At 36.2% G+C, this 13,753-nt stretch overlaps 1 protein-coding gene across 1 annotated transcript in view; it reads left to right on the top strand.

Moving 5' to 3' along the window:
* The window catches only part of PLA2R1 (phospholipase A2 receptor 1), a 136,925-nt gene extending 125,835 nt beyond the window's left edge, over window positions 1-11,090 (top strand). The window contains 8 exon segments of the mRNA XM_055122305.1: window positions 1,112-1,259; window positions 3,718-3,956; window positions 5,364-5,532; window positions 6,226-6,366; window positions 7,205-7,321; window positions 8,967-9,143; window positions 10,679-10,711; window positions 10,825-11,090. Of these exon segments, the coding sequence (XP_054978280.1) occupies window positions 1,112-1,259; window positions 3,718-3,956; window positions 5,364-5,532; window positions 6,226-6,366; window positions 7,205-7,321; window positions 8,967-9,143; window positions 10,679-10,711; window positions 10,825-11,030 (1,230 nt within the window). The 3' untranslated portion in view covers window positions 11,031-11,090.
* The last annotated feature ends 2,663 nt before the right edge of the window (window positions 11,091-13,753 follow it).

Here is a 13,753-nt window from a genome sequence, read left to right as displayed (position 1 = left end):
TTTTAGAAATCATTGTAGTAACAAAGACTAATTGAGACTCCTTTATTAAAGTATTCTTTTCTTTTTTTTAATTGAGTCACCATGAGATACACAGTTACAAAGCTGTTCATAATCGGATTTCGGTCATACATTCCAACACCCATGCCGACACCAGTGTCCATTTCCCACCACCAATGACCCAAGTTTCCTTCTTGCCACCCCTCTTTCCCGAAGCCTGTTTCTGTAGCTCTATGACAGGCACTTTCCTTCTCTCTCTCTCTTTCCCTCCCTCTGTCTCTCTCTGTTTATGTATCTGTCTCTGTCTCTCTGTCTCTGTCTCTGTCTCTCTCTGTCTCTCTCTCTGTCTCTCTCTCTGTCTCTGTCTCTCTCTCTCTCTCTCTCTCTCTCTCTCTCTCTCTCTGTCTCTTTCTCCCTTTCTGGGCACTATGGTTTGTAACACAGATACTGAGAGGTTATCATGTTTGTTCCTTTACCTACTTTCAGCACGAAGTTTCTATCCAGAGTGATCATTTCCAACTATCTTTGTCATAATGGTCCCTTCTCTGTTTCAATTGTCTTCTCCCCCAGCACTTGAGGCAAGCTTCCAACCTTTTAACTATTTTTCACTTTCTATGTTAACATAATTTTAAATTTTAATCTCTTTCATTATTGTTGCTATGACCAGGTGTTGTACTCATTTGGTTTTGGTGCTTATAAGTTTTGTTTGCAATGCTCACACAAACTTAGTTGATGTATAATCATACATTTTTAGTGGTGCCAATGATCCAAAACATAGTGCCACCAGGATTGTACTCCATATGTAGGTTGGTACTAAGATCAAACTCCTCAATTTAAGCCCGTGAGGCAGGTGTTTTACATTATGCTATAACCTCAAGCCCAATATATTACTTTTCAACAGCGTGATTTCATAAATTTCATGTTTTTCATAATTGTAATTATTTTATTCATTGTAATAATTGCTGTGTAGTTCTGAAATTATGTGTGAATAAGCTTGCTAGATGCAAATAAAGAAATAAACGTCCTTGAGTTTCAAAAACTATGCACCTTAAAAAGTCAATGTGATAAAAAATGCTATATGTTAACACTCTTTTCAAACCTTTATCTTTTAAAGATTACAAGTCATAACACCACAGACGCTCAAAATCACACTCCTCTCTGTGCCTTGCTGTCAACTAATCCTAACTTTCATTTCACTGGAAAATGGTATTTTGAAGACTGTGGTAAAGAAGGTTATGGGTTTGTTTGTGAAAAAATGCCAGGTAAGAAATACTGTTTTTGTTCTTTTCAGTTCCATAGTCCATTCTCTTCGCCACTCTCAGTTCATAGTTTCTTCAATATTTTTAATTGACAGAATTATAGCTAATGATGTCATACATTTATTCTTTAAGTTTATATGTAGTTAGTCATTTAGTTAACCATTACCCCAGAATTATTCCCTTTGTTTGGGTTCTACACACAGAGAATATCTGAACAATGACAAGTTTGTATACAAGTTTTGGTGATATTAAGACTTTACTCTTATATTCTGAGACAGTATGTGTGTTCAGACACTCAAAAAGACATTGAGAAAATGTTGGAAAAGAGTCAAGGAAATAAAGCAATTTGTACTTTATTCCTTTCTTGGACCGATGGTATTTCAGCTATGTGGTTAACTATGGTATACAGCATGTTTCTAAATCTGTTTGATAATAACTCCAGTTACTTCTAGTGTTAAATACAAAGTAATGCCATCACAATGAATTAATCAAGTCTATAGTCAATTTGAATGCTCTGTAAGTAATCAAGTAACTTGAGTAATAAATATAAAATAATAAATGTTCTAATCTCATTTTTTGCTGAGAGTTGAGCTGTGTGGAACTCTGGGCATGTACTTACTTGGAATATGAATTATACCTCTGTGTTGTTGTAACTAATGACTCTAAGCATCAAGCCAAACACAGAAACAGTTCCAGGGAAGTCCCATTTCCTACATCACAATGATCATGTAAGCAAAAGAGTAGTCATGAAACTGAAAGGAGATACCAGACCATTTATAGCAGGAATATTTACGGAAGTGTCTCATGGGGACAGGAATAATAAAAACATATCATTTGCACACTTGTGATATGCCCAGTAAAGTACCATGGTTTTATTAGCACTGTACCATAAAAATCTTATGACAGTGGAGTTGGAGCCATAGCACAGCGGGTAGGACATTTACCTTGCACGCGGCTGACCTGGGTTCGATTACCAGCATCCCATATAGTCCTCCGAGCACCGAGCACTGCAAGGAGTAATTCCTAAGTACATGAGCCAGGAGTAACCCCTGTCGTCACTGAGTGTGACCCAAAAGACCGCCCCAGAAATAAAATCTTATGACAGTACTATGAAATAGATAAAGGTTTCTCTATTTTACAGATAATAACAAGAACAACAACAATAGCACACTCAAGGGCTTTCAGTTGGTGCAATGACTTTATTATACAAATTTGATGTAGATTTTCTCCTTGAAATGTGCTCACTGACTGCTTTTGCTCTTTGATAATTTGGGGAATAATGATATTTATGTTCTCTTGAAAGTAGTATATAGTAATGATGGATAAATGTAGAGATCTTTGAATTCCCATCCTCTCTGATGTTCTACTTGTCCTCTGTGGAAGCTGCCAATCAGGTTTCTTTCCTTCTCTGGGCCTTGGTTTTCCCATTTGCAAGCTGGGGTGATAATTATCTCACAGACACTCTAGATAATGCTTAGAAAGTTCCTAGCAGATGTTTAGCAAATGGTAGTTGGTTTATTATTTGAAAAACTATTTTTCACTAGACAGATTTAATCTACAGTGAATATCTACATTTTGTACCTTTTCTTTATTTGCCCACATAAATATATTTTTACGTTGGGCTGAGAGTCTAGAAGCCCTTCTCACCTAAAAGAAAAAATCTGAATTAAGAGAGAGACAATAGCAAAGATCCTGTATTTTTAGCTTGGTTTCTAGTGAATCTTCCTTTTCCAGGGCAGTGGTTAACAAAACCATGTTTAGAGTAACATAGAGTAACATATTTTGAAACTTGATGAAACCACTTACCTAGGTGAAAGTCGTATATGTGATAACAAAGAAGCAGAGTCAGTGGGGAGACTGATATTTAGGTCACATATATAAATATTTTCAGTGACTATTTATTTTACCAGTTGCTATCATTTTAAAATACCTTCATAGTATACTGATTTTGTATAAATAATCTTAGACTTGGTATATAAACTGACTAATAGACTTAAACGAAATAATGTTTAAACAGATAATAATGAAGCATGATCTATTTTATATATATAGCTGGTAAATAAATTAATTTCACTTTAGTTTTATATTATATATTACTACTGTATTGAACTAACATATTTAGGTATAAGTTAAATTAGTACTTTGACAATTTCATATAGGGTGGTGTAATAAGAGGAAAGAGGATTAAGTAAAGCATATTGAGGTCTTGCTTTGTTCCATATACCATGGTTAATATCTTTTTATCTTTTTAAAAAACTCATTTATGAAATTTTAAGTGTTCTAATTCTTTGACATCAACTACAATTTTAGGTCATGTCCTCATTTTGAAATATACATATTGGGGAAAAAAGCTCTGGTCTTAACACAAACCCAAGCCATTGTGACAGTAACATATGGTAAAATGTGCATCCTCATTCTAACCCAAAGGCTACAAATAATATTTATTGTCTTTTTTTTCTAGATACTTCGGGACATGGTATAAGCACATCTGATATTTATGTAATCCCCAAAACTTTAGAATACGGAAACAGAACATACAAAATAATTAATGCAACTATGACTTGGCATACAGCAATGAAAGCCTGTCTGATGCATGGGGCAGAACTAGTCAGCATTACCAATCAGTATCAACAGTCCTTCCTCACTGTTATCCTTAACAAGCTTGGACATGCCCACTGGATTGGACTGTTCACTGCAGACGTAGGTGTACTAAATCCTTTAGAACATTCTTGCATAATTAAATGTCACATCTAGTTCCTCACTACTACAAATAGCAGAGAAAATAAACTCCCAGAAATAGAAGTATTTGTGGTGTTTTATACAATGCTACTAATCAATCTTACGAACAGTCTATGACTACAAAATAAAGGTATACATTTTTAGAGTAAATTTGCTAAGAATTTCAAGTACTGCATGATGTGAGCTCAGGAAGATGCCTTAAACTCAAATGTGTGTGTTTATTACACTTAAGAAAGTTCCCAAAAAATGAATCATACTGCTGGTCTTGAACTTTGATTATTAATTATTTTAGTGTTCCCTAGGAATTTAACATTTGGGTCTCCTTGCCTTTGGGGATATGTTTAGAGGGTAAACTTTCTTTATTAATGAAAGCATTGCACACTTAAAGTAATTGAAAGTAAAATCTGTTCTGTCCTGACTTTCAGTTCTATTCCCAAGTGTCAATTACTACAAACAGTTTCTTGTATATATAAAAATTTTCTATGCATAGATAGACTGATTTTAAAATATAAATGAGATCAGAATATGTATGCTACTAGCTTATAAACTGTATGCTTGTTTTTAAATTTAATATACTTTATACAGCTTCTCGGGGCAGAACATAAAAACCTAACACGTTTTTCTGAGAGAGCAGCATGTAAGAATACAGTATAATTTATTAATCCATTCTCCAATAAATGGAAGTTTGAATTCTTCCAACTTTCTCACAATTATAAAGACACACAATAAGATCTTTGTGCAAATAGGATAAATCCCCAGAAGTAAAATTTCTATTTACACCTTAAATTTAAGAGATAGTGTCATCCTGCCTTCCAAAAGTTTGCATAAAGTGACATGCCTATACTGGCGTGTAATAACATCTAATTGTTTTACATCCTTTCCAACACTGGGAATCATCAAAATTTTAATAATTGCTTATGGGACATGTTTGTTGAATTTTTAAATTACAGAATGCTTTCACTTTATGTAGTCAATTTTGCTTTATGGTCTCTGAAACCTGTTTCAGACTTGGAAAGATTTCCCCAAACTGAGTATAAAATATTTAGCCAAGTTTTAACACTTTTATGCTTTAATTTTTATGTCTGAATCTCTGATCAGTCTGAAATTTATTTTGGTGTAAAGAACAAAATATTGATTCAAATTCATTCTAATTGCTCACTGGAAAAGCATGATGGCAGGAAGCGAGGGATTCCCTAAAACTTAAAAAAGTTATAGCTTATGACAGGCATACCATATTTACAAGCTGTTCTAGACACCTGAAATGTAAACTTTGATATGGGAATATATATCTATGTGTGACATGAAGCACTGGGTTATGCCACCAATATAACTTGGCAAAGCAAATAATGGCTCAATTTCCCTCCCCAGAATGGCCTTAATTTTGACTGGTCAGATGGCACAAAATCCTCCTTCACTTTTTGGAAAGATGACGAGTCATCCTACCTGGGTGACTGTGTTTTTGCAGATACCAGTGGACGCTGGAGTAGTACAGCCTGTGAGTCATTTCTGCAAGGAGCCATTTGCCATGTGCCCACTGGTAGGTGAATTCTATTCTATTCAACTCAAAAAAAAAAATCATGCTGTGCTCCTATTATATGGAAGGCACTGTGCTAAGCAGGAGATCATGAGAAGCACGAGCAAAAATTGTCTATGTTCCAGAAGTCCTTTTGTCTGGTAGGTGTACAATAACTAGGTAGATAAGGCAGGAAATCACACAATATAAGAGTGGTAGCAAGCATGATAGGATTTAGAGAGAAAGAAATGCATCATGTCCACTTGAGGGAAAGTTGAAAGTCGAAAGACTTCCTGAAGGATATGACATAGCACATATTTTGTACGTCTGGAATTGACATTTTTTCCCATTCAGCTGCAATTATGTTTAGGAATCATATCCCAGGTGTGTCAAGCAAAATGCTAAGATTTTAACTGTAACATCGAAGACAGTTACCCTCAGCCAAACAGTACTTAAACTAAACCTAAGAAGCTATGTATTAATATACCTTGTTAAGTCTTGTTATACTTATGTAACAATTATTTCTGCTGGAGAGCTAGGAGTTATCCCTGGTTTTGTAATCACCTGCTTTATTTCTACTCTGCCAAAGTATATTATGAAAATTTTATAATATTTATCTTGATCTTTCATAGAATGTGATACAAAATTTATCTGGAAAAATTAAAATAGTCATCACCCTGAAATCATTGGTGACATTTTGGTTTGTATTTTTTTTAGGAACAAAATCGCTTGAATACCCAAAGTTATGCTCAGAATCATCTATTCCCTGGGTAAAATTCAAAAGTAATTGCTACAGTTTTTCCACAGTCCTGGAAAGTACAAGTTTTGAGTCTGCTCAAGAATTTTGCAAAAAGGAAGGTAATTCATTAGTGATGATAAATACTTTCTATGTGATCCTTTTTGACTTTTCACTAGAAAATGTTGTTTTCTTCATTTATCAGATATTTATTGACCATAAATATTGACCAAGCTCCCGTAAGTGTGCAGCCTTGAAGCTTATAACCTAGTTTTCCCCTCTGGGAGAACCTGGCAAGCTACCTCAAGTTTCCTGCCCCCATGGGAGAGCTTTGAAAACTCCCTATGGCATATTTATATGCCAAAACCAGTAACAATGATGAGTCTCATTCCCCCGACCCTGAAAGAGCCTCCAATACGGCACCATTGGAAAGTATGAGTAAAGAGAGGCTTCTAAAATCTAAGGGCTAGGACAAATAGAGACATTATTGAGACCTCTCGAGAAATTCGATGATCAACGGGATGATGATGATTATGATGATTGACCATAAAAGCAACAAAAATGACTATAAAATACTATTAAATTTGCTCATGTGGGGAGAGGATGACTAATACATGAAACTCAATTTCCAGTATAGAATTTGACATCATAAGACAATGTTTCAGAATACTGTGTCTTCCCGAGAAAATTACCCTATTTTGGTATTGTTTAATTAGGAATTTTTAATAGTTCTTAAAATTAGTTTTCTGTCCTAGCATAATTATAAACTCGTATCTTTTATTAATGTGATTTTGCTTTGAATTTTTAATATTCCCGTGAATTTTTAAAATTATATTTACTGTGGAAATTTTCACTCTTCAAAGCCTGGGCCTTACCAGATGGTAGTATATAAGGCATTTGAAAAGTTGCTCTTACATATAAATACAAATAAATACATCATTTACTCTCTATCTTGTATAGGGTCTAGTCTTTTAACAATCAAGAATGAAGAGGAAAACTTATTTCTTCTAGAAGAACTTTCTACTTTTGGTTCTTCTGTCCAGACGATTTGGTTGAATGCTCGGTTTGATGATAACTGTAAGTGGCTTAAGTCTAGAAGAAGAGAGGTTATAAGTAAATAAGTACACAGTGATCAGAGTTGATGAAAAATGGTATCTGCAAATCAAAAACTCTTCTTGCACACAGTTGCTATGAAAAAAACAGCATGAATTCTGAAGCTATTTCTCCCAAAGACAACATCATGAGCCTTCCCAAAGATAACATTAGTAGTATTTCTTGTCCTTTGAAATAGTCCCAGAATACCAAAAGCAAAGTATGCCTGATCCCCTCTCATTGTGCTGGTGCTTGGCTAGAAGTATGCTTTCATGACTTGGTCACAGACACCAATGTTTCCCTGAAAATGCTCCAGGTTCCTGAATATTATAAAAGCACAAGTTGGAAATATCTTCATGTTAAATTCTGGTCTTTGGATTTACTCATAAAAACCAGAGCTAGTAACCAAATGAGAGTGTATAATTGATGCTTATTAAAATGAATTGCGGGGCCAGAGTGATAGCACAGCGGGTAGGGCATTTGCCTTGCACGCGGCCGACCCGGATTCAATCCCCAGCATCCCATATGGTCCCCCAAGCACCGCCAGGAGTAAATCCTGAGTGCAAAACCAGGAGTAACCCCTGAGCATCGCTGGGTGTGACCCAAAATGCAAAAAAATAAATAAATAAATAAATAAAATGAATTGCAAAAAAATCCTATATTAATTGGCATAGAGAATTTGTTATAGTGAACCAAGATAAAAGGTGGATGTTTTCAGGGAATTGATAAACATAAACATTAATAAATTTTAAACATTTAGAATGTTTAGAATATCTGGCACACAATATTAGTTTTATATTCTTTTTGGCACGTGGTGTATTCGATATGCCAAAACCACAAATAATAGGTCTCATTCTCCTGACCCTGAAAGAGCCTCCAATCATTGGGAAAGAGGAGTAAGGAGAGGCTGCTAAAATCTATGGGCTGAGAGAAATAGAAATGTTACTTGTGCACACTCTAGTAAATCAACAAACAACAGCATAACAGTGATACAGTGATTCTTTTTGGACAATGTACCCCTTGATTGGATTTATATGGATAAATTCTCCCATGACTCTGGCATACTACTGGCATCTACTGGAACTCAGAAAAGTAGAACATTTTGTAACAATATAGGTGTTAGAATTTCAAGGGATTTTTTATATGTATTGATAAATTTTATTTATTTATTTATTTATTTTGGTAATGAATATTATATTAGAAATAGAATAATAGTAGTAAATATATTAGAAACATTTTTGTTTGTTTCTGGGCCATACCCAGCTGTATTCAGTGCTTATTCCTGGCTTGCTCCTGGCTCTGTGCTTAGGAATCACTGCTGGTAGTCTCAGAGAATCATATAAGGGTACTGGGGATTGAAACCTGGTAGGCAGCATGCAAGACATGCATCTTTTTCACTGTACAATCTCCCAACCCTAAAACAAGACATTTTAATGAACTAAATGATAACAATATATCTAAACTGAACAGAACTAGGAAACTGTACTTTCAGTGGAGTTTCTGACTATGAATTAATGCATCCAATAAGGAGTCTCTTAAATGCAAGGGTTGCTTTCTATAGCTCACTTCAGACTTTGAATGCTGACAAATCACATACAAAATTCACAATAAATAAGCACTGTTTCCACAGATGAAACTACAATGTGGTTTGATGGCACTCCCACAAACCTGTCAAATTGGGGCATTCGCAAGCCAGAGGTGGACGACATCAAACCCCATCTGTGTATTGCCTTGAAAATCCCCGAAGGAGTGTGGCAGTTATCTCCATGTCAGGAGAGAAAAGGATTCATGTGCAAGATGGCAGCAGGTGTGTAAAGTCAGAGGTAATTCTTCATCTTGATTCTACCTTGACTTAGAATGCCAGGTATTTATGCAGCAATCAGACAGTTTCTGACATTACCATCTTGTTCTATATCCCACAAGTTAGAGGGCATTGCAGTGTCTCAACTCAAAGTTTTTGACAGTCCTATGCCACCATACTGTAAGTTTCATTAGTGAAAAAACACTTTTCCTTAAGCAGATAGAGATTAAAAATATAAACCAGCCATCCTCTTTCTGGCAAATGCTACTTGGAATGGTTAAGGTCCTCTTAGAGCCCTAGAATATGCTGTAAACATAGGTATCCTTGTAGATAAGTGGATACAATCCTCTGTTGCAAATCATAAATGTCAATATGGAGAGTGTGTACCAATCAACCCTGAGAATTGCTCAGGAGCTACTCCTATCTCAGTGCTCAGGGAGAAGCACTAGTCATCTCCCTGGAACTTTGCTAGTTTTTCTTTAAAAAGTATCTTTAAGGGCTAAAGAAAGTACAGCAGATAAGGTAAGCACCTTGAATACTGCCAATCAAACTTTGGTCCCCAGAACCATATATGGTCTCCCAAGCCCCACCAAGAGTAATTCTTGAACACAGGGCCAGGAGTGAACCTTGAGCACAGCGGAGCATGACCCAAAAATCAAAAATATGAAAGAGGCATCTTCACACTTACATAATACACACATATATTCAATAATATTATGTGAAATTATATTGTTTTAAATTGCAAAGACAAGTTTTTTAATGTGATTTCGTTGTTGGCGACACTGTTGTTGTCAATTCCATAAGAGTGACTGGGCATAAATAATATGGCAAGATTCCTCCTCTACCCACAGATCCTTCACTAATCTTCATGTCATTCCTATAATTTTCCCTAGATTCCTGCTCACGTAGATAAAAAATAGGAGTGGTACTATTTTGAGATGGAAGTTACTAAGAAAAATAAGTTACAGTTCTATAATAAAAAGTTCTCAAACAGGAACCACCTTTTTAAATGAATGGACTATTATTTATTTATGAAGATTGTTGAGATTAAAACGGAAAGAAGGCACTGATTTTAAAACCCTTAATTAGAAGCAGAGGGGTTATTATTACTGGAAAAACTCCATATCAGATCCCAACAAAACTGAGATTTTCACAGGCAGCAACTATTTTTCACTTGTAATTTTTTTTCAGTATAGTGCTGAGGTTGGAAGTGAATATTTAGCTTAAAAAGAGGACAATAGTGTATGTTTGTGATCATTAATAATGAATAGTGTAAAGCAGGGGTTTATAAACTTGTCTTGTAAAGGTCGAAAAAAGCAAATGTTTGGGGTTCTGGGAGCCATAATGATCACCATCATGCTGCTGTTGCTGCAAGAAAACAGTCACAGACAATATGTGAATGAATAAAAGTTCCAATAAAATGGTACTTATTAAGACGGGTAGTCAGGTTTGTTCTATAACCTTAGTTTCTTAAGTCCTACTCAAATTTTGCTGAATCACAAAGAAATTCTCATCTCAGTACTTTTTGTGTTTGATTTTAGATATTGACACAGTCAAGGAAGATGCAAGTAAAGGTAGGGTTGGAACTATAGAGAACATTTTGATTTTTCCTAGAAATAATAAAATTTGAAGATAACTATGTGATAGTATTTTTTTTACTTCATTTTTACTTTTTTGTTTTTTTTAGGACCTAGTCACAGCATTGTACCACTTGCAGTTGCATTAACTGTGATAATAATTCTGGCAATTTCCACACTTACCTACTGCGTATATAAACACAGAAATGGTGTCCTCAGAAGACTTGGAAATCTTTACTCTCCCACAACTAACTTTAGTGTACTAAATTTGGAAGAAAATGTACTCATTCCTGATACGGAAAAGAATGATCAATAGTAATAAAGTCAGAGAATGCTACAGCTATAAGGATAAATAAAGACTATAAGGGGAATTTCAGCAGCAATTGTAAGCTAGATGTAAACTTTATAAACCAGATGCCATAATAAAATGAATTATCCCTATTTTTTTTACAGTGATTATTGGTTTTGAATTTTAACAAAATCAGACTAGTGTTGACCTATTCATTTTCTATACTGTGCTCTATTCTTAAAAAGGGGAAGGTTTGCAACGGTTATTAATTCAGAATTCAAAGCAAGAGTTATCAAAAGAATCACAAAATCATGAATCACGAAATCCCATTTATCATCCAATTTCTCGAGCAGTCTCAGTAACCTCTCCATTCGTCCTATCCCTGAGACTTTAGAAGCCTCTGTCTGCTCGGCCTTCCCAAGGATGCTGCATTGGAGGCTCTTTCAGGGTCAGGGGAATGAGACCCAGCTTATTGCTGGCATTGGCATATGAATACGCAATGGGAAGCTTGGGAGGCTCTCCCATGTGGGCAGGAAACTCTCAGTAGCTTGCTAGTTTCTTCCAGAGGGAGAAGTAGGTTATAAGATATCTTATATCTTATAAGTAGGTTATAAGCTTCTGAGAGCTTGCTTTTAAGTCTCTGGATATTGACCGTTGATGGGATTACACACACCTGGGTTCCTCTGTTGGTATTTTCATGCATGAGGCCTGTCCGAACTTGTAGAGAGGAGCCTCCAGCATGGCTGCAGCTAGGTTCCGGTGGTCTTCGGCCACCGGGAGCTCTGCTTGGGGTGGGGAGGGAAGCTGGAGCCCATCCCCTCTCAGGGGCCCCGAGGAAGACAGCCAGGCGTGCGGGCAAGAGGCGCTCTATTAAAAGAAACTTTCTATTAAAACCCCTAAACCAATGTGAAAATTTTTTTTCTGTCAATATGTTTCTACAAAAAACTGGGGGAATTTTTAATGAACCTGGTACTTATTCATGCCTTTACCCACTCTCATTTAATTTTAAAAAAAGAGGAAAGTAGTTTCAAAAACAAACAATTGAATATTAAAGTAAAAGGCTGAAAAAGTGCCATGCTATAGCCATGCTGGACCCCACGCCAGGCTATTTCATTTGAGGCACCCCAGAGAGGGTCAGGTGAGGCCCCTCCCCGCCTCAAGGGACACAGTCCTGGCAGCGGAAAACCTCTAGAACTCAACCACCGCCATGTTCATGGTCGTACTTCAACATGCTCAGATGGGACTTACCCATGAGTGAACCTATCTCTAGATCTTGTGAAATCTCATACCTCACACCACTCACACTCCAAGAGGAGCGCACTGCATTTAGTAGGGTTTAAAGTAGAAGGCAACCAATCTTAGAGGGAAATATATTTTTTACAGATATATGTATATATGCATATATACACACATATATAATATATATAAGCAAACAAGGCTCAATCTTCAACAACATCTTAGAAATCTCTTATAGAAGGGCTTAATGGCCTCTGAGTGAAATATAACCATCTTCACTTTCCTCTAAGGAAAACTTTTTGGATCATTTTCAGCGGTTTATAACAAACAATACAAAATGAATGATTTCGGTTCTGCTTTGGGGCAGGCATTGGGGTTGGATAAAAACATCCCAAATATGGTGGTGAAAAGGTGTTATGGTGGTGGGATTGGTGTTTGTAGGTTAAATATAATCAAATATTGTGAACTACTTTATAAAAACAAAATAAAATTAAAGATACATAGAGGAAAAGGCTATGAGAGGTTTCTTATTTGTTTTTAACTCAGTTATAGGTAATAGCAAGGTTTGGGAAATACTTCATTTCTTTTTTTTTTTTTTGAATCACCATGAGATAGTTACAAGCGTTCATGTTTGGGTTACAATCACACAATGATCAAACACCCATCCCTCCACCAGTGCACATTAACCCACTACCAATATCCCTGGTATACCCCCCTTTCCCACCCTACCCCTGCCTCCATAGCAGACAATATTCTTCATACTCTCTCTCTACTTTTGGGCATTTTGGTTTGCAGTACAGATACTGAGAGTTTATCATGTTTGATCCATTATCTACTTTCAGGACACATCTCCCTTCCCGACCGATTCCTCCAGCCATCATTTTCTTAGTGATCCCTTCTCTATTCCAGCTGCCTTCTCCCCTCTGCTCATGAGGCAGGCTTCCAGCTATGGAGCAGTCTTTCTGGCACATGTGTCTACTGTACTTGGGTGTTGGTCTCCTATTATGTTATTTTATATTCCACAAATGAGTGCAGTCATTCTATGTCTGTCCCTTTCTTTCTGACTTATTTCCCTTAGCATGATACCCTCCATTTCTATCCATTTATAAGCAGATTTCATGACTTCATCTCTACTAACAGTTCCATTGTGTAGATGTACCAAAGTTTCTTTAACCAGTGTTCTGTTTTAGGGCGCTTGGGTTGTTTTCAAATTTTGGTTACTGCAAACAATGCTGCAATGAACATATAGGTACAGATGTCATTTCTACTGTTTTTTTGCATCCTCCGGATATATTCCCAGAAAGGGTATTGCAGGATCATATGAATCTCAATTTCTAGTTTTTGAAGGACTGTCCATATTGTTTTCCAGAAAGGCTGGACCAGTTGGCATTCCCACCAACAGTGAAAAAGCATCCCTTTCTCCCCACATCCACACCAGCACTGGTTGCTTTTGTTCTTTTGAGTGTGAGTCAGTCTCTGTGGTGTGAGATGATATCTCATTGTTTTTTTGATTT

Source organism: Sorex araneus, chromosome X, assembly GCF_027595985.1.
Source record: "Sorex araneus isolate mSorAra2 chromosome X, mSorAra2.pri, whole genome shotgun sequence".
NCBI lineage: Eukaryota > Metazoa > Chordata > Mammalia > Eulipotyphla > Soricidae > Sorex > Sorex araneus.
The sequence above is the reverse complement of the archived record's forward strand: the minus strand, read 5'-3'. Positions and strand labels throughout refer to the sequence as shown.